Genomic DNA, 23,557 nt, shown 5'->3' on the forward strand with positions numbered 1-23,557 from the left:
GTGGCTCTGTGTGATCCCTGGTGTCTCCCTGTGTTCCCTGCTGGCTCACTGGTGGCTCCTCTGTGCTCCCTGATGGTTCCCTGTGCTCTCTGCTGTCTCCCTGTGCTCCCTGGTGGCTGCCCTGTGATTGTTATCCTGTGCTCCCTGTGCTCCCTGGTGTCTCCCTGGTGTCTCCCTGGTGTCTCCCTGGTGTCCCCCTGTGCCCAGCTGCATTTTCTCTGTGCCAGGGGAGGTGTTTGACCTGGAGGATCACCTGAGCGAGCGCCAGGCCGAGGTGCTGGCGGAGTTCGAGCGGCGGAAGCGCGCGCGGCAGATCAACGTGTCCACGGACGACGCCGAGGTCAAGGCCTGCCTGAGGGCCCTGGGGGAGCCCATCACCCTCTTTGGAGAGGGGCCTGCAGAGCGCAGGGAGAGGTGCTGTGTCTGCTGGGGGGCACTCTGTGGCTACCACGTTCCTGCTGTTCCCCTGGGAGAGCTGGGGGTGTTCAGCCCGGGGAGGAGAAGGATCCAGGGAAACCCCTTCAGTGCCTGAAGGGGCTGCAAGAGAGCTAGAGAGGGACTTGGGACAGGACAAGGGAAAATGGCTTCCCACTACCAGAGGGCAGGGTTAGATGGGATATTGGGAAGAAGGAATTGTTCCCTGTGAGGGTGGGGAGGCCCTGGCACAGGTTGCCCAGAGAAGCTGTGGCTGCCCCATCCCTGGAAGTGTCCAAGGCCAGGCTGGATGGGGCTTGGAGCAACCTGGGATAGGGGAAGGTGTCCCTGCCCATGGCTGGGGGTGAATGGGATGAGCTTTAAGGTCCCTCCCAAGCCAAACCAGCCTGTTACTCTGTTCTAAGAACCCCAAGGCAGAAGGAAGGTCTCACTGATGATTTGTCAGCTGAGCTGAGGAATCACTGACTAAATCCAACTTCATGTGTTTCTTCCCAGGCTGAGAAACATCCTCTCAGTGGTCGGCACAGACGCATTAAAGAAGACCAGGAAAGATGATGACAGGTCAAAAAAGTCCAAAGAAGAGGTGAGGGGGTCTCCTGTCCTCTCAGAGTTGAGGGAGAGATCTGGTCTCTGGTAGGTCCAGGCCTCCTGATTTTGGTCAGTGTGTCGATTCTCATGTCATCCCTTCAGGCCTTTCTTGTGTTCTCCCTTTTAGCAGACCTGTGGCAATGTTTGGTCTCATTGAGGAGCACCAAGTGTGGTTTGCACTCCCAGGCCAAGTTCTGAGCTGCACTCAGTGTGCAAACCAGGAGAGCAGGTGTTTGGGCTCTCACTCACTATAGCAAGTTCTTTATTCTTGGTTGTCTTCAAACTTGGGAAGAAAAAAATATGTTCCTATTGCTGCATCTCTTTCTACCTCTGATTGTTCTTTCTGCCTCTGTCTCTCTTCTGAGTCCATTTTTCCTTATTATTTTTGAGCTGTGCTTTGAGAAATAATTTCTACAGCTCTGGGCTCTCTCTTTACTGGGTGATGTGTAAAACAGGAGTTATGTGTCAGTAAGTCCAACCCAATCAGTGTTCAGTTGGAATGTTCCTGGCAGTGTGTCAGGATCGGATCCATAGGGCAGAGGCTGTGGTTTATCTCTCTTAATCCCTTTTTCTGGAGCTTATACTGATGCATAATGGCCTTAAAAAGGGACCAGAGCCCAGCAGGGTTTGGGAGCAGGTGCTGTGAGGAGGCAGCTGAGGGGAGTGAGTGGAGGAGCTTTTCCATCACTTTTATTCCTGTTTTTACAGTATCAGCAAACCTGGTACCACGAGGGCCCACGGAGTCTGAAAACAGCCAGGCTGTGGCTGGCAAACTACTCCCTGCCCAGGTGAGAGGGAACTGCACAAATGAGGAGGGATGTGCAGCCATTTGTCAGCTCCAAGGGCTGATCCCACTGTGGGTACCACTGGAAAGCCAGGGAGTGGGGAGCACACACTGGGAAGCAACTCCAGAGAGCCCAGAGCTTGAACTCTCAGGGACTGATCCAGCATTAGCCCAGCCTGGGAGAGGAGGAGGAGGAGGGCAGGGCCTGTTTGCAGAGCAGGGAAGGGGGAATGCAGGGAAAGGGGAATGCAGGGAAGGGGCTCATCCCTCCCCTGTGCTGTTCCCAGGGCAGCGAAGCGGCTGGAGGAGGCCCGGCTGCTCAAGGAGATTCCCGAGGCCACCAGGACATCCCAGAGGCAGGAGCTGCACAAATCCCTGCGGGTATGTTGGGCACTGCCCCCCTGCTGTGATCCTGCAGAGAGCTCAGCAGGAACTGAGCTGCCCCAGGTGCACCCTGGTCTCTGAACTGTTGGGAGGCTCCGCTTTTCCTCTCTCCTGTGTCTGTGTAAAGCACGTTCTGACTCCTGCACAGTGATCCAGGGAGATGGATTTTGTCCCTCTGTGTGGCAGAGGGATCAGAGACATCCCTGCCTTGCCTTGCTACTTGGCTGTGAAGCTAAAGGAATGTATTCCTGGCTTTGGCTGGGTTTGGCTGGCTGGGAAGGGACATAAAACCCTGGAGATGACACCCAGCTCCGTGGGGCAGAGCATGGCTGGGATGGCTCCCAGGTGCCCTTTCCAAGCACACTAAGCCAGATTCCCAGCTTAACCAAGCAGAGGCTCAGGCACAGCGTGTGCTGCCCCCCTAATCCTGTTTACTCCAGAGCCATCAGCTGCCAGAGGATTTGCTTCTCCCCTCCGTGCCCTGCACTGCCTGTCCATCTGTCTGGTTGGATTCCTTGGATGAGTTGTGGAAAGAGGCCAAACTCCAGGCAGTTCTGTGTCAGGGCTGCAGAGCTGGGGGCTGTGGGGACAGGTACCATGGGAGGCCCTGGGGGCTGAGCTGAGCCCCCAGGCTGTGCTGGCTCCCCTGGGCCAGGCTGGCCCTGGCCCTCCCCTGTGGAGCTGCAGCGGCTCCGAGGCAGCTCCTCCCTTGGAATGTGATTTTCTAGGGGCCTCTGCCTCCTCCTGCACACATTTGGCTCCATCACCTCAGGCTTTGGCTTTGGCTGGGCCTTGCTCTGGGCTGGCTGTACTCCAGTCATTGATTGTTTTCTTTGTGTTTTTACAGTCCCTCAATAACTTCTGCAGCCAGATCGGGGACGATCGCCCGCTGTCCTACTGCCACTTCAGCCCCAACTCGAAGCTCCTGGCCACAGCCTGCTGGTGAGATCTCTGTGGCTGCACTGCTTTAGGGGCTGGATGAGCACAGGAGGGAAGGACAGGGGTGTTCTTGGAGGTTTGAGAATCGTGAGAGTCCAGAAATGTTTTTATTTCCTATTCTGAGCTCTTGTCTCTTTGTTTTAGAGCTGAGCAGAGATTTCAGTCTGAGCCTGTTGGTTTCTGTGCTGGTTGCCCAAAGTGTGTTGCTGTTTCAGTCACTGCAGAACCCCCAGAGTGGCTTTGCAGCTCTGTTTCATCTGTTCCTTGACATTCCTGTCTCCACTGACATCCATTCCTTGTGTTCCACAGGAGTGGGCTGTGCAAGCTCTGGTCTGTGCCCGACTGCAACCTGGTTCACACCTTGCGAGGTACGAGCAGCCCTCACTGAGGCTCTTGGCTTGGTGCTTTTGTTCCTCTCTGGGCTGAGCTCCCACATCTGAATTACTTTGTGACTCAAAATATCCAATTTTGGCAGATTTCTTTCCTACTGAGAGCATCACTGGGGCTTGGGAGCCTGGGAATGTGTCAGATAATCAGGAGGGAGAGCTGGGGTTTAGCTCAGACCTTCAGCCCTGAGTTTGCTGTTTCTGATTCTGAACAGACTCTCGTTTGGTTTCAAAACCTGGATTTGATTTTTGAGTTATAAACACCAGCAGTTGTGGGCAGGTCACTTGACAACAGTGAGGTTCTTTGAGCAGTGGTCACAACTTGGACTAAATACAAACATGAGCACAAATCTCCTGATTCATATGTTGAATTTTCACTGCACTTTGAGTGTTACAAACCTCAGTGTTTTATACTCTGACCTGGGGCTACTGGAAGTGCAGTTTGGCTGTTGGCAGGAGAGGTGTGACTGGGGGTTTCAGGGCATTGAGGACACAGGGAAAGTGTTCACTGGCTCCTGACTCCTCAGTAACAAGGAAATGCTGCTTTTCTGAAGAACCAGCCAAGATCACAGGGCAGATTCTGAACTTTGGTTTTCCTTTCCCTTCAGGACACAGCACCAATGTGGGAGCAGTTGTGTTCCACCCCAAAGCCACCGTGTCCCTGGACAAGAAGGATGTCAGCCTGGCCTCGTGTGCTGCTGATGGCTCTGTCAAACTCTGGAACCTGGAAAGGTCAGAACCATTCCAGGCAGGCACAGCTGCAGCATTGCTACTCTGGGGTTTATCTGTGTTCCTGAACATCAGACACTGACCATCCTCCTGCAAATATGAACTCTTCTTGTGGCTATCCCAGTGCCTCAGTATGTGCCACCTCTTCCCTGGGAAGAGAGATCACCCTGGTTAGGGAGTCAGGGTGAGGGAGATTGAAAGGAATTGAGTCAGAATTGCTGCTGGGGCTTGGTGAACTGCTGGGGGGGGATGGATGGGAGGCTTGGGGATTGTTTCATTCTGACCTTTCTTTGAGGAGAAAATTTCCTCTCCCAGATATTAAGAAATGAACTTTTGAGTGATTGGAAAGCACCAGGGTTTGGAGAGGGACTGACCAAACACACAGCCAGGCACAAAAGCTTCAACCTGTGCTGAAAAGCAGTGGCTGTCCCTGCACAGTGTAGTTTTGGCAGATGGGCAGCATCTCAGGCCTGTGAGGAGGAGACTGGTGGAGGTACTGAGCCCCAGCATCAGGTGCAGAGCACCCAGGAAGGGCAGGCAGCTCCCACACTCCCAGTTGTTTATCCTTGGCTGAAAATCACCATTTCTAGCAGCAGAAGTGCCCTGTGCAAAGGGACAGGGGGTCATTGGCCTCATGTGATCATGTCTCTTAATTAACCAGTGGAAAGAAAGTTAACTGCTGTCTGGGTCATCTGCTGAACTCTCCTGACCTGCTGCCTCTCATTTTGGGAGAATAAATGTTCACTCCATCCCACCTCCCTGCAATCCCTCAGAACAGCAGGATTTGCTGCAGTTTGGGATGTTCTGTGTGTTCTCAGTAAACTCCCAGCAGCTCAGGTAGTCTGTGGTTTGTTTCTGCACTTCTAAAGTGCTAATGACAAGAGAACTGTTAATTTTCCAGAATAATAATCACCATCATCATCCCAGGAGAACTTTATAACCAAGAGGAGTGGATAGAGGGTTCCACTCAGAGCTTTAGGAGCGGGAACCAAAGGCAAATTACAGAGTTTTCACATCTGGGATGTTCATGTCTGGTTTGATTTGATCAGCAGATCTTTTGCTGCCTCACAATGTGTTTGCAAAGGCCTGGCACCTCTGGCCAGTGCCCAAGGGGTTGTTGTGTGTTTCAGTGATGAGCCCATGGCAGATATCGAAGGACACAGCATGAGAGTGGCCCGTGTGATGTGGCACCCGTCGGGGAGGTTCCTGGGCACCACCTGGTATGGACACTTGGGGATTTGCTTCCAGCATGACCATGGGCTGTCCCACTGGTGGCCCAGTGGTGCCAGGGCTCGTCCACAGCAGAGCCTGGCACGGACAGGGCTTGGCCATTCCTGACCACAGCTGGGCTTGTTGCAGTGTCAGTAACAGCAGGTCACGGGGATTCCTTTCCCTGCCCCTGTGTGAGACACTGTTGGTGCCCAGCTGGAAATAAAATGCCCCCAGAGTTAGTGAAATATCCTTTATTCTCCTTGGAGATACATGGAGTCCAGAGGAAATGGCCTCGAGTTGTGCCAGGGGAGGTTTAGGTTGGATGCTGGGGAAAATTTCTTCAGGGAAAGGGTTGTCCAGCCCTGGCACAAACTGCCCAGGGCAGTGGGGGAGTCACCACTGGATGTGTCCCAAAAACACGGAGATGTGGCAGCTGGGGACACGGGTTAGTGCTGAGCACGGCAGTGCTGGGGGAGTGGTTGGACTTGATGATCTTGGAGGGCTTTTCCAACCTTAGTGCCTCCATGGTTTTTCTGACAACTGCCTTGTTTCTGCAGCTACGATCACTCGTGGCGCCTGTGGGACCTGGAGGCCCAGGAGGAGATCCTGCACCAGGAGGGGCACAGCAAGGGGGTCTATGACATCGCCTTCCACACCGACGGCTCCCTCGCCGGCACCGGGTGGGTTGGGCTGGGACTGGGGCTGGGTGGGACGTGTTACCAAGGGTTTGGTGCTGACCAGAGATTTCTGCTGGAGGAATGGCTTCCCACTGCCAGAGGGCAGGGTTGGATGGGATATCATGGAGAAATTCTTCCCTGTGAGGGTGGTGAGGGACTGGGATGGAATTCCCATGGCTGACCCATCCCTGGAGGTGTCCAAGGCCAGGTTGGACGGGGCTTGGAGCAACCTGGGATCGTGGAAGGTGTCCCTGCCCATGGCAGGGGGGTAGAATGAGATGATCTTTAAGGTCCCTCCCAACCCACCCCATCCTGTGACTGTGATTCCAGTGGCCTGGATGCCTTTGGCCGGGTGTGGGACCTGCGCACAGGGCGCTGCATCATGTTCCTGGAAGGTCACCTGAAGGAGATCTACGGGATTAACTTCTCCCCAAACGGGTAAGAAGGGAGCTGGTGAGGTTTACGTGGGAGCTCCGAGTGCAAACCCCCTTCCCCAAAAACTGCCCTTCCTCCCCCCGGGCAGGTACCACGTGGCCACGGGCAGCGGTGACAACACCTGCAAGGTGTGGGACCTGCGGCAGAGGAAGTGCATCTACACCATCCCTGCCCACCAGAACCTGGTCACCGGCGTCAGGTTTGAACGTCAGTGTCTGGTGTTCCTGATACCTGCCCCTCCAGAGCAGCTCCAGCCACACCTGCAGGGCAAGAAGGGCCTGTGCTGGTGAGCTGAGCTTTGCCATGTTTTTATTTGCAACCCCTTTCCTCCTCCTCTGCAGCCAACCACGGGAACTTCCTGCTCACGGGCGCCTACGACAACACGGCCAAGATCTGGACCCACCCTGGCTGGTCCCCTCTGAAGACACTGGCAGGGCACGAGGGGAAGGTGATGGGCCTGGACATCTCCCTGGATGGGCAGCTCATTGCCACCTGCTCCTACGACAGAACCTTCAAGCTGTGGACAGCAGAGTAGCTCAGAAGGGCTGGTTATGAACTGGGTTAATGGTTTTCAATTGCTTTTTTATATTAAAAAACAGGAATCAGCAGTTCCAACATGTGTCCAGCAGCTGCAGTCACAGCTGCTCTGGGGGTCAGGTGTGTTTGAAGCACCAGTGTTGGCCAGGGCTTGGTTGGAGTCAGCTCTTGGGTGATGTTTTCCCACTTTTAGGACTGGTTTTATAGTGCAGACACCACTTCCTGCTGTAACTTGGAGATGATCCATCTGCTGCCCCCCTCCCTCCCGAGCCAGGCTCCCAGGTGGAGGACACACAGGTGTCCTCCAGCCTGTGTTAAACATTTGCAGTCCCCACAGAGCACCTCAGGGTTGGTGTGTGGTGCAGCCTCTGTTCCTGCCCTTCTGACCTTGCTGTTCCTGAGCCTTTGGTACAGTCTGCCTGCAGACTGGAGTTGCATTTAGGGACAGGCAGAGGAGCTGTCAGAGGGGGAGGTGGTGTCCCTGGATGGAGATCTGCATCCCCTTGGATTCACTCACAGGATATGAGTGAAAAATGCCCCCCAAGGCCAGGGAGGTTTTTCTTTCCCGTGTCCCACTCCTTGGGCTGTCCCATGGACTGGGAGTTGCAAATCCCTGTGGGCATTTCCTGTTTCGGTTCTGCTGTGTCTCACCCGAGGTGATACAAAGGTCATTCAGTGTAGGATTGTCTTGTTCTACCTTACCCTGTGAGGAGCTTTCCTACTTCTTGTTTGTTCTTTAAATTGAGGGTTTGCAAATGTTTTGTCCTGGAAAATCAAAACACGTTTTGGATGTGCATCCTGGGCTCTGGCTCTGACTTAAGGAATGGAGAAATTACAGGAATTTCACAAAACACAGTTTGATTCCTGTCTGCTGTTGTAAAAAAGAGCTGAGGAGAGGTGAGGACATGGGGTTTGTTCAACCTGGAGAAGGGGAGGCTGAGGGGAGACCTCAGGGGTCTGCAGGTTCCTCATGGGGGGCAGCTCTGATCTCTGCACCCTGTGAGCAGGGACAGGACCCAGGGAACGGCTGGAACTGTGTCAGGGCAGGGTCAGGTTGGATCTCAGGAAAAGGTTCTTCCCTCAGAGGGTGGTTGGCACTGACCAGGCTCCCCAGGGCAGTGGGCACAGCCCCAAGGCTGCCAGAGCTCCAGGAGGGTTTGGACAATGCTCTGAGGGACAGGGTGGGATTGTTGGGGTGTCTGTGCAGGGCCAGGAGCTGGGCTGGATGGTCCTGGTGGGTCCCTCCAGTTGAGGATATTCTGTGGTTCTATGAAAACCTTCATGAGAAAAGAGTTTCCTCTCCCAGTTTTCAGCTGGAGAGCAGCTGTCCATGGTCCCTGGGAAGGTGAGCACAGTTCTGTTCCCAATGCAATGTTCCCAGTGTAGTTGGAGATGGTGTGTTACGAAAAAAACAAATCCCAAACCCACTCCTAAGTTACTTTTCCTCAAGCAGAGTGTTGAGGGCTTTCTCCTCCCTTCCAAGCACCACAGTGGTGTGTGCCATGTGCCAGCTCTTGGTGCCTCCCAGGGAAAATATATAGGACGAGAGGCCAGCAAGTAACACAGAAGAATATTTAATTACAGTCTCCTCTGGTCCAAGCCTGGACATCAGTTAAAGTGCTACAGTGTGTCCCCCTTGGCTCCTCACAGCTTGTCTGCTCCCTCTGCCCCATCCTGCACTGCAGGGAGGGTTTGTAAGGAGAATGCCTCGTGCATCCAGGGTTTGGCTTTTCTCCTGGACAGCTCCCCACAAACCACCCAGGGAGTCCCCCTGCCCTGCTGCTCGGGCACATGGTCCCTGTGCCCGTGGGCAGGGGAGGCTCTGGGGGTCCCATCCCCTCAGGGGCCAGTCTGTGTTGTGGTTCCTGGGTCTGTGTCGTGGTTCCTGGGTCTGTGTCGTGGTTCCTGGGTCTGTGTCGAGGTCCCTGGGTCTGTGTCGTGGTCCCTGGGTCTGTGTCATGGTTCCTGGGTCTGTGTGGGGGTCCCTGGGTCTGTGTCGTGGTTCCTGGGTCTGTGTGGGGGTCCCTGGGTCTGTGGGGGTCCCTGGCTCAGAACGCTGCCAGCTCCCGCAGGGCGGGCTCGCCGCCGCCCACACGCAGCACGTGGATGCCGGAGCTGGCGCTGGCACAGAGCAGGGTGGAGCTGTCGCAGGCGGCCAGCGAGGCCAGCGGGCCAGAGCCCTCCAGGGACAGCGTGGCCAGGCAGGCTGGGGAGGGAACAGAGGGACACCGAGATGAGGCAGCACCACGCCGACCTCCCAGCTCCGCCCTCCTGAGCTGCTCCCCTCGCTCTCCCGGGTCCACACATCCAAAGGCACCGGGATGTGCCCTCTGGAAGAGAGACCCTCCCTTCTGTACAGCCCCCAGGGGATCTGAGCACTGATCTGGGCACTGACTGGCTGACAGGGATCCAGAATGGGGTCAGGCTCTGCCCCTTCCCTGGAGAGGAAGCAGGGCTGGGTGGACAGACAGACCCCCCTGGGCAGGCTGCAGGGCTTGCCTGGAGCCATTCCCAACACGCCTTTTCCTCCCAAATGTCTTCCAGTCCAGAATATGTTTTCCTAAAGGCTGCATTACACTCACACAGTTTTGATGAGCCTCCAAAAAAGGAAGAGAAATCAGACTGACAATATCCAGCACCACATCAGCCCTTCTGTGCGTTATTAACCCCCCCAAGGCAGAGTTTGTGCAGACACAGCCCCACGCTGAGTTGTCAGAGGAGCTGCCCTTGGCACAGACCTACAAGCAGCTGCCTCGTGGTGACCTGCACCCTTCCAAGAGCAGCTGGATCACAGTCACCCAGCTGGGAAGGCAAGAGGATCAAAGCTGCACCTTGGCATGCACAGGCACAAGGGCACACGAACAGGGAAGGGAAACAGCAGGTCCCTCTCTGTGGGAGATCCTCAGGTTTCTATTTTCAACCCATCTTAAAGAAGTGCACTTGGAGAGGGGCTTAACCCTGGGGAGTGTCTCATGCTGGTGCCTTGGACTGCATTCCATGCAGGGCTCTCAACCTGAACAGCTTCCCAAGAGGTCTCTGCTGCTGCACAAGGGTTACCAAGAGCCTGCTGCTATGGCAGGGCCTGGCAGGTAAACAGCCTTTGTGCAGCTCCGGGGAGGACTCAGCCCTCAGCACCAGCTTTAACCCCACAAGTCCCCTTCAAGGGGGCACCCAAAGTGAGGGCAGTGGCTGAGCAGCCCTCTGTCCTCCAGCACAACCATTCCTTACAACTCTTCAGTGGGATCTCTGAAATGCTCTGGGGTTCTTTTTTATTTTTATCATTTGTTCATTGCTGAACTTGGATGTATCTTTAAAAACTATCTCATAATTCTTCCTTTTAGTTTAGGAAGGACACTTGTCACCTCTGACATGCACCCAACCCACCTCCTCCTCTGCAGGGCAAGCAGAAGCCCCTGGCTTTGCTCTGGGGGATGTCTCCACCCTGCCCTGCAGCTGGAATGGAAAAAATGCCAGAGATTTCAGGCTTCATCCCGCCCATCACCACCGGGAGACAGACACAAAGGAAGCAGTTTTGTTCTCCCAGAGCACCGAGGATGGGCAGGAGCCCCCCCTACCTGCCGTGTCCCGGTGCCAGACCTTCACTGTGCTGTCGCTGGAGGATGTGGCGACGCTGGGGGCGAGGGCTGGGCCCCGGGGGAGGAAAACACACGAGGTGGTGGTCTGGAAATGCCCCCTGTACTCACACACCCGGCCCCGGGTCTGCCGCAGGTCCCACAGCTGCAAGGGAACAGGAGAGCTTAGAGCCCGGTCTGACACTGTCAGGGGCTGGCAGGGAGCCGATTTACAGAGGGAAGAGGGGGTTGGGTAAATTGCTCCTTGCCAATCCTCAATGCCCATTGCCTTTGTCCCTGCTCCTGCTCACAGTCCTGGGGAATGTCAAATCCCAAAGGATTTTCACCATCGATGACTATTTGAGCACACAGAGCCAAGGCTGTGCAGGCAGGTAACAAGGCTCCAGCCTGGTCCCATCCTCAGCCCTGCCCTTCCTGGGAGGGATGGGATGGGATGGGATGGGATGGGATGGGATGGGATGGGGGGGGGGAAGGGGGATGGGGGGGGAGGGGATGGGAGGGGGGGGGGATGAGATAGGATGGGGAGGGATGGGATGCTCTCATCCTCTTGATCCTCACACACAGGGCTGAGAACCTGCCAATTCTAAGCTCAGTTCTGTCTAAGAGACACAGAATGCCAGCTCTGAACCCCAGTGTGGCTAAATGCTCTAACCAGGTTTGGGGTCACTCAGACACTGGCACAGCCCTGCTTGTGTTGTGAGGCAGCCAAGGAAACTCCAAAATTGGTTCACACTGACTGGACCTCCCTAATCACTGAACACTGTGGTTTTTCTCCTTTTCTTCAAGTGACTTTACCGTGTTCCTGCTTTCAAGGCCTTGTATTTTCAGAGGGGAAAATGTGGATCTGGGAAAGATTCCCTAGGGCACAGAGGAGAAAGGCAAACGTTGCTCAGCAGCACCACAGAATAATGAGCTATTGTGAAAGCTGAATCTCTGGTTTGGAAACACCTGGAGCACAGGGGCCCTTACAGGCTTTCTGCAAGAACCTCATGGTCCTTGATGCCTTCTGTTGTTTTTTCCCCTGTGTGTTTTACTGAAATAAAATCCCAGACTGGTTTGGGTTGGGAGGGACATTAAAAATCAACTAGTTCCATCCCCCTGCCATGGGCAGGGACACCTTCCACTAGACCAGGTTGCTCCAAGCCTCATCCAGCCTGGCCTTGAACATCTCCAGGGATGGGGAAAATCCCAGTGCTTTAATCAGGAACATATTCTCTGACACTCCCTGAGCAGAACTTTCCAAAGGGACAGGCAGGAAGACACTAAGCTCTGGCGCTGGCTGGTGACACCAGCACAAATCCAGTGCAGTGGGAGGACTCAGATCCCTGGAGCACTGCTGTGCTGCTCTCTGCTGTGCCCCGTGGGCACTGGAGGAAGGAGCAGGGCCCCAGCACACTCACGGTGGCCTCTCCACCCTGGCTGCTGCTGAGGCAGTACCGCCCGTCCTGGCTCACGTCACAGCACGTCTGGATGTGCTGCTTGGCTGGGAACGTGTGTGCCACCTGCAGCTCCCGGCTGTCCCAGATCCTGGGGGGAACAGGAGCAGGGAAGGGCACTCTGAGGCATCATCTCCACGATAGGCTTCCCTCCGTGCCCTCCCGCTCTGCCCTTCTGCCACCCCTCCTGGGGCAGCCCCCTCCTGCCTCCCAGATCTGCCCCTGCAGTTATCCATCCTGGAGCACTCTCCAGCCAGAGCAGCTGAGCTGAGCTTTCTGTTCCACAAACTCTCCTTTTCACCTGCAGTCACCACCCAGTGCTGCTCACAGCCCCAGTGCCCCTGGCTGTCCTCCCCTGGCACTGTGCTCCAAGGCCCAGGTGAGCTGGAAAGTGGCTTCTGGCCACACCAGCAGCTGGTCATGACAACCACCAAGGAACAGCCCCTTGTGCACTGGCATCTTCCCTACACCCCACCTGCCCCAGGCTGACACTCCCTTCTCTGTGGCCACATGTAGGACTTACCTGGTTGTTTTATCCTCCGAGGTCTGGATGACATAAGGCTCCCCAGGAACCCAGCACAGGTGTGTGACCTGTGGACAGGGAAGGATGAGCAGAAGCCACCTCTGTGTGCAGCCCAGGCTGCGTCTGCTGTGGATGCACAGCCACTGAGCTCCCACCCTCTCCCTCCTCATGCTGGGTTGGGAGCTGGGAATGTTGGATGAAGGTGTTTCCTGCTCCCCTCCTGGGCCCAGTCCCTGGACGTGTTTCAGGCAGGGAGGTGCCAGCAGGTCACCAGGACACAGGGAACAGGGATACCATGGGCACCAGGGGATGGTGTCCACAACAGCTCCACTGCTGGGCTGGTACAGGAGGGAATGCAGAGTGTGGGAGCTGGGGGGGCTCAGCCTGAAGAAAAGGAGGCTCAGGGGGGACCTTCTCACTCTCTGGAACTCCCTGACAGGAGGGGGGAGCCGGGGGGGGTCAGGCTCTGCTCCCAGGGAACAAGGGACAGGGTGAGAGGAAATGGCCTCAAGTTGTGCCAGGGGAGGTTTAGTTTGGATATCAGGGGGGAGGTTTAGTTTGGATATCAGGGAAAATTTCTTCACTAAAAGGGTGGTCAGACACTGGCACAGCTGCCCAGGGCACTGGTGGAGTCCCCATCCCTGGAGGGATTTAAAAAATGTGTGGATGTGGCACTTGGGGACATGGGTTATGGGTGACCTTGGCAGTGCTGGGGGAATGGTGGGACTCGATGGTCTTAGGGGGCTTTTCCAGCCTCAGTGATTCCATGATTCTGGGTGCTTCCTGACAGCTCAGAGTCAGAGCATTAATAAACTGGCATATATCTCTTGGTACCTTTGTGCTCCTGGACTTGTTGTCAAGGCAGCCTGGGCAGAGCCTCCAGGGCTCCCTTTGGCACCAAGCTCAGCAAATTCCCTCTACACAGCCTCGTGTGAAAGAACCACGTAGGCAGTGAGGTGCCAGGATGGGATGGGAGGAAGCAGCAGCTCCTACCAGATTCCTGGAGATGGTGGCCCTGGCCAGACACTCCCCAGTCTCTGTGTCCCACTTGCACACGGTGTTGTCTCGTGAGCCTGTGCACAGCTGGGAGGCATCTGCAACCACAAGGGAACAGCAAACCCAGGTCAAGAAGCGTTGTCAGTCAATCCCTGGGGACTGGGGGTGTGCTGTCCCTCACCTGGGCTCACAGCCAGCCCAGTCACGACCAGCTCATGTCCTGGGAAGTGCTGGCTTGGCCCCGACGCCCCGTGAAGCTCCCACATCATCACTGTCTTGTCCCGGGATGCACTGAAGACTCTGCTGGAGTCAAGGGCAGAGGTGACCTGCCAACGACAAGAGGGAGAAGCTGGTTATCCCACCAGCCAGCCCAGTTCTGCTCAGGGAGAACATGACATCTGCTGTCCTATCACAGCCCAAAACACGCAGGAATGTGCCAGGGGAGAGCCTGACCTTCAAACTCTGTCCCACATCTCCCCAGAGCCAGGGAGTGGGATGGTGGATGGGTGCTCTCTTGGTCTCCCAAACCATTCATTTTATAGGAAAAGCTTCCTTACAAACCCAAATGAGCCCAGTGCTTGGCTGCCTTGAGCACTGGGGTGAATGAAGCCTCCTCTGTCCCTCCAGTATCCCAACCCAAGGGACCCTCTGGGGCTGTCCCTGGTCGAAGTGCACACACATACACACCCCTGGATGTCTGCTATCTGAGGAGAGTGCTGGGCTTTGTCATCACAGTCCCAGAAGGGAAATTAAAGCCCTGCTGTTCCCAGGATTGGCTGACTGTGGAATAACAAGTCCAGCAGAACGAGACCTGAAGAAAAGTGAACAGCGTCTCCAAATCAAAAACTTGATCCCATAACTCATCCTTAACCTTTGCTACACAGTCTGCTGGAGGGGAAGACAGGCCTCCTGCAGCCCTGTTTAGTCTGGATGCACTTCTTGCTGCTTCCCTGGACAGCAGAGGATCAGCTGGGACCTTGGGAAAGACCTAATGTGTTCTGATCAGGGAATCATGAATCGTTAAGGTTGGAAAAGACCTTTAAGTCATCAAGTCTGATTGTCCCCAGTTAGACACCAGGGATACTCTGGTCCCTCTTTCTAGTGGAGCAAAGGGAGCCCTGTGTGATGCCAAACCAGTGCTCCATTATTCCTGGCTCCCCAGGAATGCTGACAGGAGACCCTGGAGCTCTCACCTTGGTGACCTCCCGCTCGTGGCCAACGAAGCGCCGCAGGGCAGCCCCGGATCTCCAGCTGCACACAGCCACACTCTGCAGGGACAGGGCAGGGTCAGCAGGGACACAGGGCAGGGAGGCTTTCACACTGTGCACAGCCCACAGGGGAGGGAACAAGTTCCTCTGGTTTGAGCTCCCGCAGCAGATACAGCTGTCTGTAGAGCCAGGTAACATAAGGACCAGTGATTCCAAGCCTAGGTGAGACCACTTGATGTGATCTGAGCTCAGGAAAGGTTACAAAATTTGATTCCATGTGCTTCAGTGTGCGTCCTCACTCCAGGCTCATCTTTTCTTTCTAAATTCAGGAACTGACAAAGTTGTTACTCTCCCAGAATGTTCACAGAACAGTTGAACACTTCAAGGAAATGTTCAAAGCTCACATTTAAATCTTATTTTCAAACCTGTTGACGTGTTTTCCCGCCCATGGGCCATGGCAGAGGGTACCTCACCTTATCCCTGCCCCCTGACACACAGAGGTCTGGTTTGAGAGCAGCCACAGAGGTGACGGCGTCGGTGTGAGCGGGGCTGTGCCGCCGGGAGGTGCCGATGGATCCCGTCTGTCCCAGGATGGATCCCGTCTGTCCCAGGATGGATCCTGTCTGTCCCACGGAGCCATCGGCCCTGCAGCACGGACAGACAGGGTGGGAGCTGCAGGGTGTGTGAGACAAGGCCAGGGTGCCATTCCTGTGACACCAGGTCTGGGAGATGGCACTGCTGACACCATCTGATGTGACAATCCTGCCTTAGACAGCCTGAGAGAGGCTGTGAGCAAACCAGGTGAGATGGAACAGACCTACCCCACCTCTAGAGCTGCCAAATATTGGTATGTTTGCTCACTCTGTGCTGGTGCAAAGAATAAAAGAGATTTTGATCTCACCAACCCCCACTGTCACTCACATGGGTCAGGCTCAGCTGCTCTTTGCTGTGACACCTCCCTGGCCACACAGAGCGAGTGCCCCCCAGCTCTGTGCCCCCCTCTGTGCCCCCCCCTGCTCTCCAGGCACAGATTCCCCCCCTTGCTGCCAGACACCGAATTATCTCACCTTGCCAACAAAAGCAATGACAGTCTCTGAAGAGACAGCGAAGCAGTTTGGATATTTGGGCCAAAGAACTGTTCCTGGAGCTGTTCCCTTCAGAGCTCTGCCTCAGCCATCACAGGGCACAGCCACTCCTGTGAGTGACACTTGTGACTTCAGCCCCCCAAAGAAGCTGAGCAGGCTTTAGGAGTGAGAGTCAAAAGTGAAAACCCGATTCACACATTCAGTAATGAAACTGAAACCACGTGCTTGCTCTGTTCTCTGGTCATTTGTGTTCTCTGTTCACTCTCCCACCTGGTTTATTAACAAGACACGATCACCCAGCGTTGCTTTACCCATATTTGGTGGTGTGGAAGCTGAGTTTACTCTGCAGTTTCCCCATAGCCCTCCAACGAGCAGGGGTGTCACATCAGCACCTCAGGCACCTGCTGCAGGGACACGACCTGTGGGTGAGGGGACACAGCATCACCAGGGATTCAGAGGGGTTTCTGCCTCTTACATATACAGGGTAAGGTGCTGGTAACACATTATTTACATCCCAACGTCATTTAGAATAACAGGAAAACCTCAGAAGAGGGGATATCAGGAGGTCCTGAGCCAAATCTTTGGCTTAGAGCAGAGCCAGCAGCAGGGTGAGGTTATTGGAACCTCATGCTGAGCTTAAAAACACCCAGGCTTGGTGAGGCCACACCAGAGAAGGAGCTGCTGCCTGTTGTTCTTCTAGTGCTTTACATCTTCCTCTCACTCCAGTATCTGGTCTTGACTTCCATATATCCAGGTGAGGAGCCTCTGGCAGAGCAGGGCTCAGATTCTCTCCCTCATGTCCTCACAGGTCACAGACTGAGCACAAACCAGTCTCAGTGACAGTGAATTGTCACAGACAATAACTGGCTGCTGCTAAGCTCAAGGCACACTAATTGGATTTGCCCTGCACTATGTGTATGTTGGCATTCCCATCTTCTGGGGCTGTAGTACTTAGCTAATAAAATTCAGGAACACAGCCCCCCCCCCACCTTTTCCAGCAGTGAAAAAACCTGCTTGAAGGCTCTGCCCACAGAAACTGGAAAACCAAATCCTGGAAGCACTGAGCAAGAGGGGCTGGGTTTCTACAAAACAATTCCCTTTCTAATTTTACCCTGACAGCCCTTGTGATTAGCAATTAGTAATACCCAGTTAATCGCCACCTGCTCTATCCATGAGTTTGCATGTCCCAAAGATGTGAAGAATGATCAATCTCATGGCTGAGGGGCTGTGACAATTTGGCAATTTACTCCTTTCAATCAGCCCCTGATTGTTTCAGTACACGAGGGATGTGATTTTTCTTTGACAAGGGAGAAGTCTGGACATTGTTTCTCCTGCAAAACAAGATTCTAGGAAAAGCCAAGATGTAAATTCTGATTTTTAATTACCATGTTCCTGTTTCCCAGTTAGTTTCCCCACTCCTGTGGTTAATGCAGTCCCTACCTGCACATGAGCTCCGAGGGAGGACAGAGAAGCTGCTGGTGGCCCCAGGAGGCTACAGGGAAGGTTGGAGCTCTGTCCTGTGTCTCACTGGGCTCTCCTGCCTCTTCCCCACTTCAAGAAAGAGCATTTTCTGAACCCTGAGTGAGAGGAGTTCTCAGGCAGGATGTTCATCCAAGGTTTTGCTGTCTGCATCCCAACACGTTTATCATCCACCTGCTCCACCACAAAGTTCCAATAACACGGGGATCCAGCAGCAACTGGACACGAAGTCTCACCTCCAGCAGACTGAGTTTCATGCTAGAGGATCTCCTTATGCTCCCTTCTGCCTTAAATGTACCACTTGACAGAAATCAAACACATTTTTTACTAAATGGCTTTCAAAAAATAACCCATGCTACTGCCTCCACCTGTCCAGGCTCTGCCGTGAAATCCTTTCCATGGATAGGGAATGACAACAGCCACAGCAGTGGGCACGGGGACCCCAGCAGAGCTCCCCCCATCCTTACCACCCCTCGAGGAGGGTGTTTGACCATCTCTGTGGAGGACAGGAGGACATCCTGGCCCCTACAGCTGGGGGTGACCCTGTGAGAGCGGCGCAGGTCCCTGTGCTGGCAGTGTCCCCACGGGGGATCGCTGGGGGCATCCTGGCTCCCTGTGGATGGGGTGGCCCAATGGGGCTCAATGGGGCCATCCTGGCTCCCTGTGGATGGGGTGGCCCAATGGGGCTCAATGGGGCCATCCTGGCTCCCTGTGATGGGGGTGGCCCTGTGGGGTGTCGATGGGGGCATGCCGGGTCCCCGCGCTGGGGCAGCCCCACAGATGCGATATGGGGCAGCCTGGCAGGGGCAAGGCGGGCGCAGCCCCTGGGAAGGGTTTGGGAACAATCCGTGTCCCTGTGGTCGGGGCAGCCCCGCAGCCCAGCCCGGGACCTCTCCGCGCACTCACCGTGTCCGGAGCAGCCTCGTCCCGCCGTGTCCCGCCCGGGGCCGGGGCTGAGGCTGGGGCTGAGGCTGGGGCCGGTCCCGCCGCGTCCCTCCCGGGGCCGGGGCCGGGGCTGAGGCTGGGGCCGGGGCCGGTCCCGGTCCCGCCGTGTCCCGCCCGGGGCGGGGCCGAGCCGAGCTCGGCCGGGCGGCGCCGCCGCCCCCGCGGCAGGTGCGGGCACAGCATGGCCCGGCGGGGCGGGCCGGAGCGGCTGCGGGTGAGCGGGGGGACCGGCCCGACCTAACCCCGGCCCCGACCCCGACCCTGATCCCGACCCCGACCCTGACCCTGATCCCGGCCCCGATCCCGGCCCGGGGCTCGCCGGCGGCTGAGGGGAGCCCGGCGCCGGGCGGGGCGGGGAGAGGGGCCGCGTGTGGGACTGGGGAGGGCCGGCGGGGCGTGAGGGTTCCTGAGGGGGGAGCGGGAGTCCCTGGGAGGGTGTGGGGGTCCCGGACGGGCTGTGGGTCCGTGAGGGAGTGGGGGGTCCCTGGGGGGTGTGGGGCCGCAGAGATCCCTGCAGGGGTGTGTGGGGATCTCGGATGCGGTGTGGGGTCCTGGGGGGTGTGTGGGATCCTGGGGATCTCTGGGGGCGTGTGGGGGTCCTGGACGGGGTGTGGGTCCGTGGGGCAGTGTGGGGGTCCCTGGAGAGAGTGGGACCCTGGGGGTCCTTGGTGAGCCGTGGGAGTCCTAGGGGGGTTTTGGGGCCCTGGAGGGGTGTGGGGCTGCGGGGCCCCCTGACTGAGTGTGGGGGTGCCAGACGGGACTGGTGGGATGTGGAGGGGATGTGGAGGGGATGTGGGACTCTGGAGGTCCTTGGTGGGATGTGAGTGCCTGGGGGTCCCAGACAAGGTATGGGGGTACCTGGGGGTCCTTGGGCAGGTGTGGGACCCTGCGGGTCCTTGGCGGGGTGTGGGGGACCCTGGTGCGGTGTGAGGCCATGGGAGGGGTCCCCTGTGGGGAGGGGGAGGCTCCCTGTGGGGCTGTGTAGGGGGTCCCCTGTGGGGAAGGGGCTCACTTCGGGGCGGTGCAGGAGGATCCTGACAGCTGTGGGGCTGGGTGGGGTCAGGCTGGTGGGGGGCTTGGGGTACTGTGGCCCTGTCCAGGCCTGTGTCCATCACCTGCTGTTCCATGTCCCAGGACAAGCTCGTGGACCGGTGCGAGCGGCTCCAGCTGCAGAGCGCGGCCATCGCCCGGCATGTGGATGAGGTGCTGCCTGCCAAGGACCAGGCTGTGCTGGTGAGTCCCTGCCCCTGCCAAGGACCAGGCTGTCCTGGTGAGTCACTGCCCCTGCCAAGGACCAGGCTGTCCTGGTGAATCCCTGCCCCTCTCCCAGCACAGCTGGCCCCGTGTGCTCTGTGCTCACCAGTCCCATTGGAGATGCCAAGCTCTGGGGGGCTCATCAGTGTGCAGGGGTTGTCCTCTCCTACCCCACAGCTGTAGAAGTAGAGTTCTAGGGTGTGCCTGTGATTGCTGCCTCACCTGCCTAAAAAATGTACATGGACAGTACATTTCTTGGTGTCAGTGTATAGCAACCAGACATCTCACTAGGACCAGTGTCTCAGCAATTCCTGCTTTTATTTGTTCCTTGCTGTGACTGAGGATGAGGGCAAAGGACAGTTATAGAATCATAAAATCACAGAGTGTTTTGGGTTGGGAGGGCCTTAAAGATCATCTTGTTCCAACCTCCTGCCATGGGCGGGGACACCTTCCACTAGCCCAGGTTGCTCCAAGCCCCATCCAACCTGGCCTTGGACACTTCCAGGGATGGGGCAGCCACAGCTTCTCAGGACAACCTGTGACAGGGCCTCCCCACCCTCACAGGGGAGAATTCCTTCCCAATATCTCATCTATCCCTGCCCTCTGGTAGTGGGAAGGCATTTCTCCTTGTCCTGTCCCTCCAGGCCCTTGTCCAAAACACCTCTCCAGCTCTCTTGGAGCCTCTTGAGGCACTGGAAGGGGCTCTAAGGTTTTCCCAGAGCCTTCTCTTCTCCAGGCTGAGCAGTCCCAGCTCTGTCAGGCTGTTCTCATGTGTCTCACCAGTAGTGAATCCATGGAGATCTGCTGAGGGACAGGACTCTGGTCCTTCACAGGTTGTCACAGTTAGGCCAGGAGGCTGTAGGTGGGTTTGGGACTGGTTGTCCCATTTACCTGCACTTGTATCATGACAGTTGCTGTGGCCTGGGCTCAGTTAACAGAGTAGTGTTGATGGCTGAGCCCACAGGGAGCCGGCAGGAGCAGCTGGGGCTCTTGCTGGGGCTGCAGCCAGGCTGATGTTGCTGCTGTCCCTGCCCTGGCAGAGCGCGGCCAACGCGGCGCGGGAGCTGGTGATCCAGAGGCTGCTCTTCGTGGGCAAGGCCTGCGAGAACGAGGAGCAGCGGCTGCTGGAGAGGGTGCACGCGGAGGAGGAGAGGGCACACCAGAGCATCCTGACCCAGCAGGTGCACTGGACAGAGGCTCTGCAGAAGCTGGGAGCCCTCCGGACCTACCTGGTGGACATGATCACCAACCTGGATGACCAGGGCCTGCTGGTGAGAACTGCTCCGTGTTCTGAGGGATGGGTCAGTCAGCCCAGAGGTCACCTGGACCTCTTACCGTGGGACTTAAATGTGGTGTTCAGCAACTGCTGTGCTGACAGCAAGGAGGCAGAGCTGGACAGGACCTACATCTGCAGGTCTAGCTCAGGGAACCTCCTTGACCTGGTCCTGACAAGCCCCCGTGGTTTCTCAGTGGTTCCCAGAGCGTCTGCTCTGTCTGATCCTGCTCTTGCTTGCAGTGAGGTCCAGAACCACCCACGCTCAGGTGTCCAAGCTCTTGGCTTGCAGCTGCCCTTAGGCCAGACAGCCAGGACAGCTGTGTGCTGAGAGCTGCTCTTACAGCAGTTCATTGTGCCACCAGTTTTCAACTGTTGTGTGTAGTTTGAATCAAAACCGCTTTGGGAGCACCTGCATCTCTTCTGGAAAGTCCCCCCCGTCTTCTGGCACAGCTCTATTTGGGATATTTGCTGTGCAGAGCAGCCTGTGCTTCCCCTCCCTCAGTTCCCTCTCTGGTTACTGAGTTGTCTGGGTTTACCCAAGTGATTCCTCTCGTTTTGGAAGGGAGCAGGATGGCCTGCCACACCATCTTAGCTTCTGCTCAGCCTCTGCTTCCCACATGGAGGTTTGTGAGAAAGAGGGCAGCAGCTCTGCTTGGAAAACAGACCCGACCCCATAGAGAGAGGGCAGATGTTCCTTTGGTAGGAAAAGCAGTGTCTGTCCTGCCCCAGCACCTCAGCTGGGCTGTGGCTGCACTGTGGAGAGTAGAGGCTGGAGAGCAGGACCCATCAGCTGCCTGTGCCAGAGAACAGCCAGACCCCTTTGCCACATGGTGGAGGGGAATTAGGGACCATGTGTTCTCCACTTGGATTGCTAGTGTTGGTACTCGTGTCTATCAGGAATCAGCACGTGCCATGCCACAGGCCTGCAGCTTGCCCTGCAGCTCGGATTTGAGCAGGGATCAGATATTTTCCTACCACTTTACTGTATCTGGAGAATGCTCGTGACCAGCAGGAACAGAAACAAGTGGGACCAACCACCTGACTCTTGACTTAGTTCCTCTGCCACCACCCCCCTTGCTGAAAGCCCTGGGGTTGTTTGCTGGAAGCACAGGCTGTTCCTGCAGCATTCCCTAGTGGAGTGGGAGCAGAGGGAGGGCAGCAGACAGTGCCCCAAGTGGATGTAGAGGATGTATTGCCCTCAGCCATTCCCACTCATTTTCTGAGTTGAGGGGTGGGAAGTGCTGCAGCTAAGGAAAATGGATGTTGGATGCTCCCCCTGCTCCCCAGGGTTGCTGTTGGGGTGAGGGGTGGTTTCTCTGGGTCAGGAAGGAGAACACTGCTCCTGGGTCCTGGGTTTGCTGTGCCCAGCCTGTGTTTGGGATCTGTGGGCATTTCAGCTCTGGTGACTCCTTCTTTCCTTGTCCCCAGCGCGCAGAACGAGAGATCTTCGAGAGGTCAGTGCCTGGCTGCTCCTGCTCCTTTCCCTGACCCTGCCCCAGGCTCCCCTGCCTCCCTGCAGCTCCTGTGCAGTGCCATGGCTCAGGCACCCAGGACATCTCTGTCCTCCCTCGTGCTCTTCTGTTGGGGACGAGAACACAGTGCAGAGGACACAGAGACTCGGACACAGAGACTCCGTCTCTGCTCCGGAGCAGCCTGGCCCCTGGAGATGCTCCATGTGCAGCGCCAGAGCAGCAGCCCTTGTTTACAGGAGAACTTCTCCAGCTCCTTAGAGCACTCCCCGGGGCTCGCTGGGGGTTGGAGCAGGCCTGTCCCTGCTGTCGGCAGGAGGTGGGATGGTCCTGGTGGGAAGCTGGTGTGCTCCGTGCTGGGGTGGCTGGCACAGCCTCAGTGTCCCCAACAGCACCGTGGGTGACACTGGGCTGCCCTTCCCTCAAGAGGCATCTCGGGGGCTGGGTTTTCACAGCCTTTTGTCTCCCTGGCTCCTGTGGGGGTGCTGGCCCTGTGCTGCCCAGAGGGCTGGTGGGGTATTTGTGCCTGTAGAGAGTACAGAATGTGCCACAGCATATCAACACCAGCCTGTGCCACAGCCTTTCCTCACAACCACGAGCTGTGTGGGTGCTGCAGGCCACAGGAACAGCAAACCGTCTGTGTCTTGCTGTGCTGGGTGAAACCCGGCTCCTGCCACACCCCCTGGGCTCCAACTGTTATAAAGAGGGAAATCTGAGTCTCTCACTGTTCATTGGGCTCCCTTTGTACCTTGATGGCCGCTCTCAGACACATTTATTTACCCTGTGTCTGCTGAGTGAGGAGCTGTTGATTCAGGCTGTTGGGATGTGTTTTACAACACTGCAGTCCTTTCACAGGGGACTGTAAGCAAAGCCAACCGAAAGTATCACTTAAAGTATCACCTAGGGCAAGAGCTGGCTCAGAAACCCCCTCTGGGGTCACTCTGCAGCCAGAGCTCCTCTTTAACCTCTGACATACCTCCTAAGTGATCTTTATAAACATCTCCCAGCACAACAAATCTTTGTATTTTGAAATTACTCTTATTTTCCTTTGCTAGGACAGAGGTGGCGGAGGGAATCTTGGAGCCACAGGAGTCCCTGAAGTTAAACTTTAATCAGATGTGTGTTCAGAGTCCACTCCTGCACCGACTGTGGGCCTCTGCTGTGCTCTGCTGCCTCACAGGTCAGTG

The 23,557-nt window shown here is 56.4% G+C and overlaps 4 protein-coding genes across 8 annotated transcripts in view; 2 read left to right on the forward strand and 2 right to left on the reverse strand.

Annotated features, from left to right (window-relative positions):
- The window catches only part of PRPF4 (pre-mRNA processing factor 4), a 9,004-nt gene extending 1,102 nt beyond the window's left edge, over window positions 1-7,902 (forward strand). For both annotated transcript variants that reach the window (XM_027649731.1, XM_027649730.1), the window contains 12 exons: window positions 228-414; window positions 931-1,018; window positions 1,732-1,811; window positions 2,095-2,188; window positions 3,039-3,133; window positions 3,440-3,498; window positions 4,125-4,248; window positions 5,376-5,465; window positions 6,015-6,137; window positions 6,465-6,572; window positions 6,658-6,776; window positions 6,911-7,902. In XM_027649731.1, the coding sequence (XP_027505532.1) occupies window positions 228-414; window positions 931-1,018; window positions 1,732-1,811; window positions 2,095-2,188; window positions 3,039-3,133; window positions 3,440-3,498; window positions 4,125-4,248; window positions 5,376-5,465; window positions 6,015-6,137; window positions 6,465-6,572; window positions 6,658-6,776; window positions 6,911-7,104 (1,361 nt within the window). In that variant the 3' untranslated portion in view covers window positions 7,105-7,902. The remainder of the gene's footprint in view (window positions 1-227; window positions 415-930; window positions 1,019-1,731; window positions 1,812-2,094; window positions 2,189-3,038; window positions 3,134-3,439; window positions 3,499-4,124; window positions 4,249-5,375; window positions 5,466-6,014; window positions 6,138-6,464; window positions 6,573-6,657; window positions 6,777-6,910) is intronic.
- Window positions 1-9,960, reverse strand: part of CDC26 (cell division cycle 26) — a 12,916-nt gene extending 2,956 nt beyond the window's left edge. The window contains exon 1 of the mRNA XM_027649745.1: window positions 9,956-9,960. The gene's annotated coding sequence lies outside the window, so the exon portion shown is untranslated. The remainder of the gene's footprint in view (window positions 1-9,955) is intronic.
- On the reverse strand, window positions 8,416-19,505 carry WDR31 (WD repeat domain 31). 4 transcript variants are annotated; one of them, XM_027649735.1, is made up of 11 exons: window positions 19,487-19,505; window positions 17,388-17,498; window positions 16,259-16,366; window positions 15,336-15,507; window positions 14,848-14,922; window positions 13,836-13,980; window positions 13,652-13,752; window positions 12,659-12,726; window positions 12,100-12,226; window positions 10,682-10,844; window positions 8,416-9,312 (listed from the first exon to the last, which is right to left on the reverse strand). In XM_027649735.1, exons 3-11 carry the CDS (start codon window positions 16,303-16,305, stop codon window positions 9,155-9,157), a joined length of 1,056 nt encoding a protein of 351 aa, XP_027505536.1. In that variant the 5' UTR covers window positions 16,306-16,366; window positions 17,388-17,498; window positions 19,487-19,505; the 3' UTR covers window positions 8,416-9,154. The 4 variants fall into 4 exon arrangements, with proteins under 4 accessions (XP_027505536.1, XP_027505533.1, XP_027505534.1 ...); XM_027649732.1 differs by lacking the exon at window positions 19,487-19,505 and adding an exon at window positions 18,333-18,377; XM_027649733.1 differs by lacking the exon at window positions 19,487-19,505 and adding an exon at window positions 18,333-18,377 and having other exon boundaries at window positions 17,388-17,726.
- BSPRY (B-box and SPRY domain containing) overlaps window positions 18,545-23,557 on the forward strand; it is a 9,693-nt gene continuing 4,680 nt past the window's right edge. The window contains exons 1-5 of the mRNA XM_027649736.1: window positions 18,545-18,585; window positions 19,506-19,604; window positions 20,666-20,896; window positions 22,330-22,355; window positions 23,426-23,550. Coding sequence (XP_027505537.1) covers window positions 18,553-18,585; window positions 19,506-19,604; window positions 20,666-20,896; window positions 22,330-22,355; window positions 23,426-23,550 — 514 coding nt within the window. The 5' untranslated portion in view covers window positions 18,545-18,552. The remainder of the gene's footprint in view (window positions 18,586-19,505; window positions 19,605-20,665; window positions 20,897-22,329; window positions 22,356-23,425; window positions 23,551-23,557) is intronic.

This window comes from Corapipo altera, unplaced genomic scaffold, assembly GCF_003945725.1.
Source record: "Corapipo altera isolate COAL_440 unplaced genomic scaffold, ASM394572v1 268, whole genome shotgun sequence".
In the NCBI taxonomy this organism is placed as follows: domain Eukaryota; kingdom Metazoa; phylum Chordata; class Aves; order Passeriformes; family Pipridae; genus Corapipo; species Corapipo altera.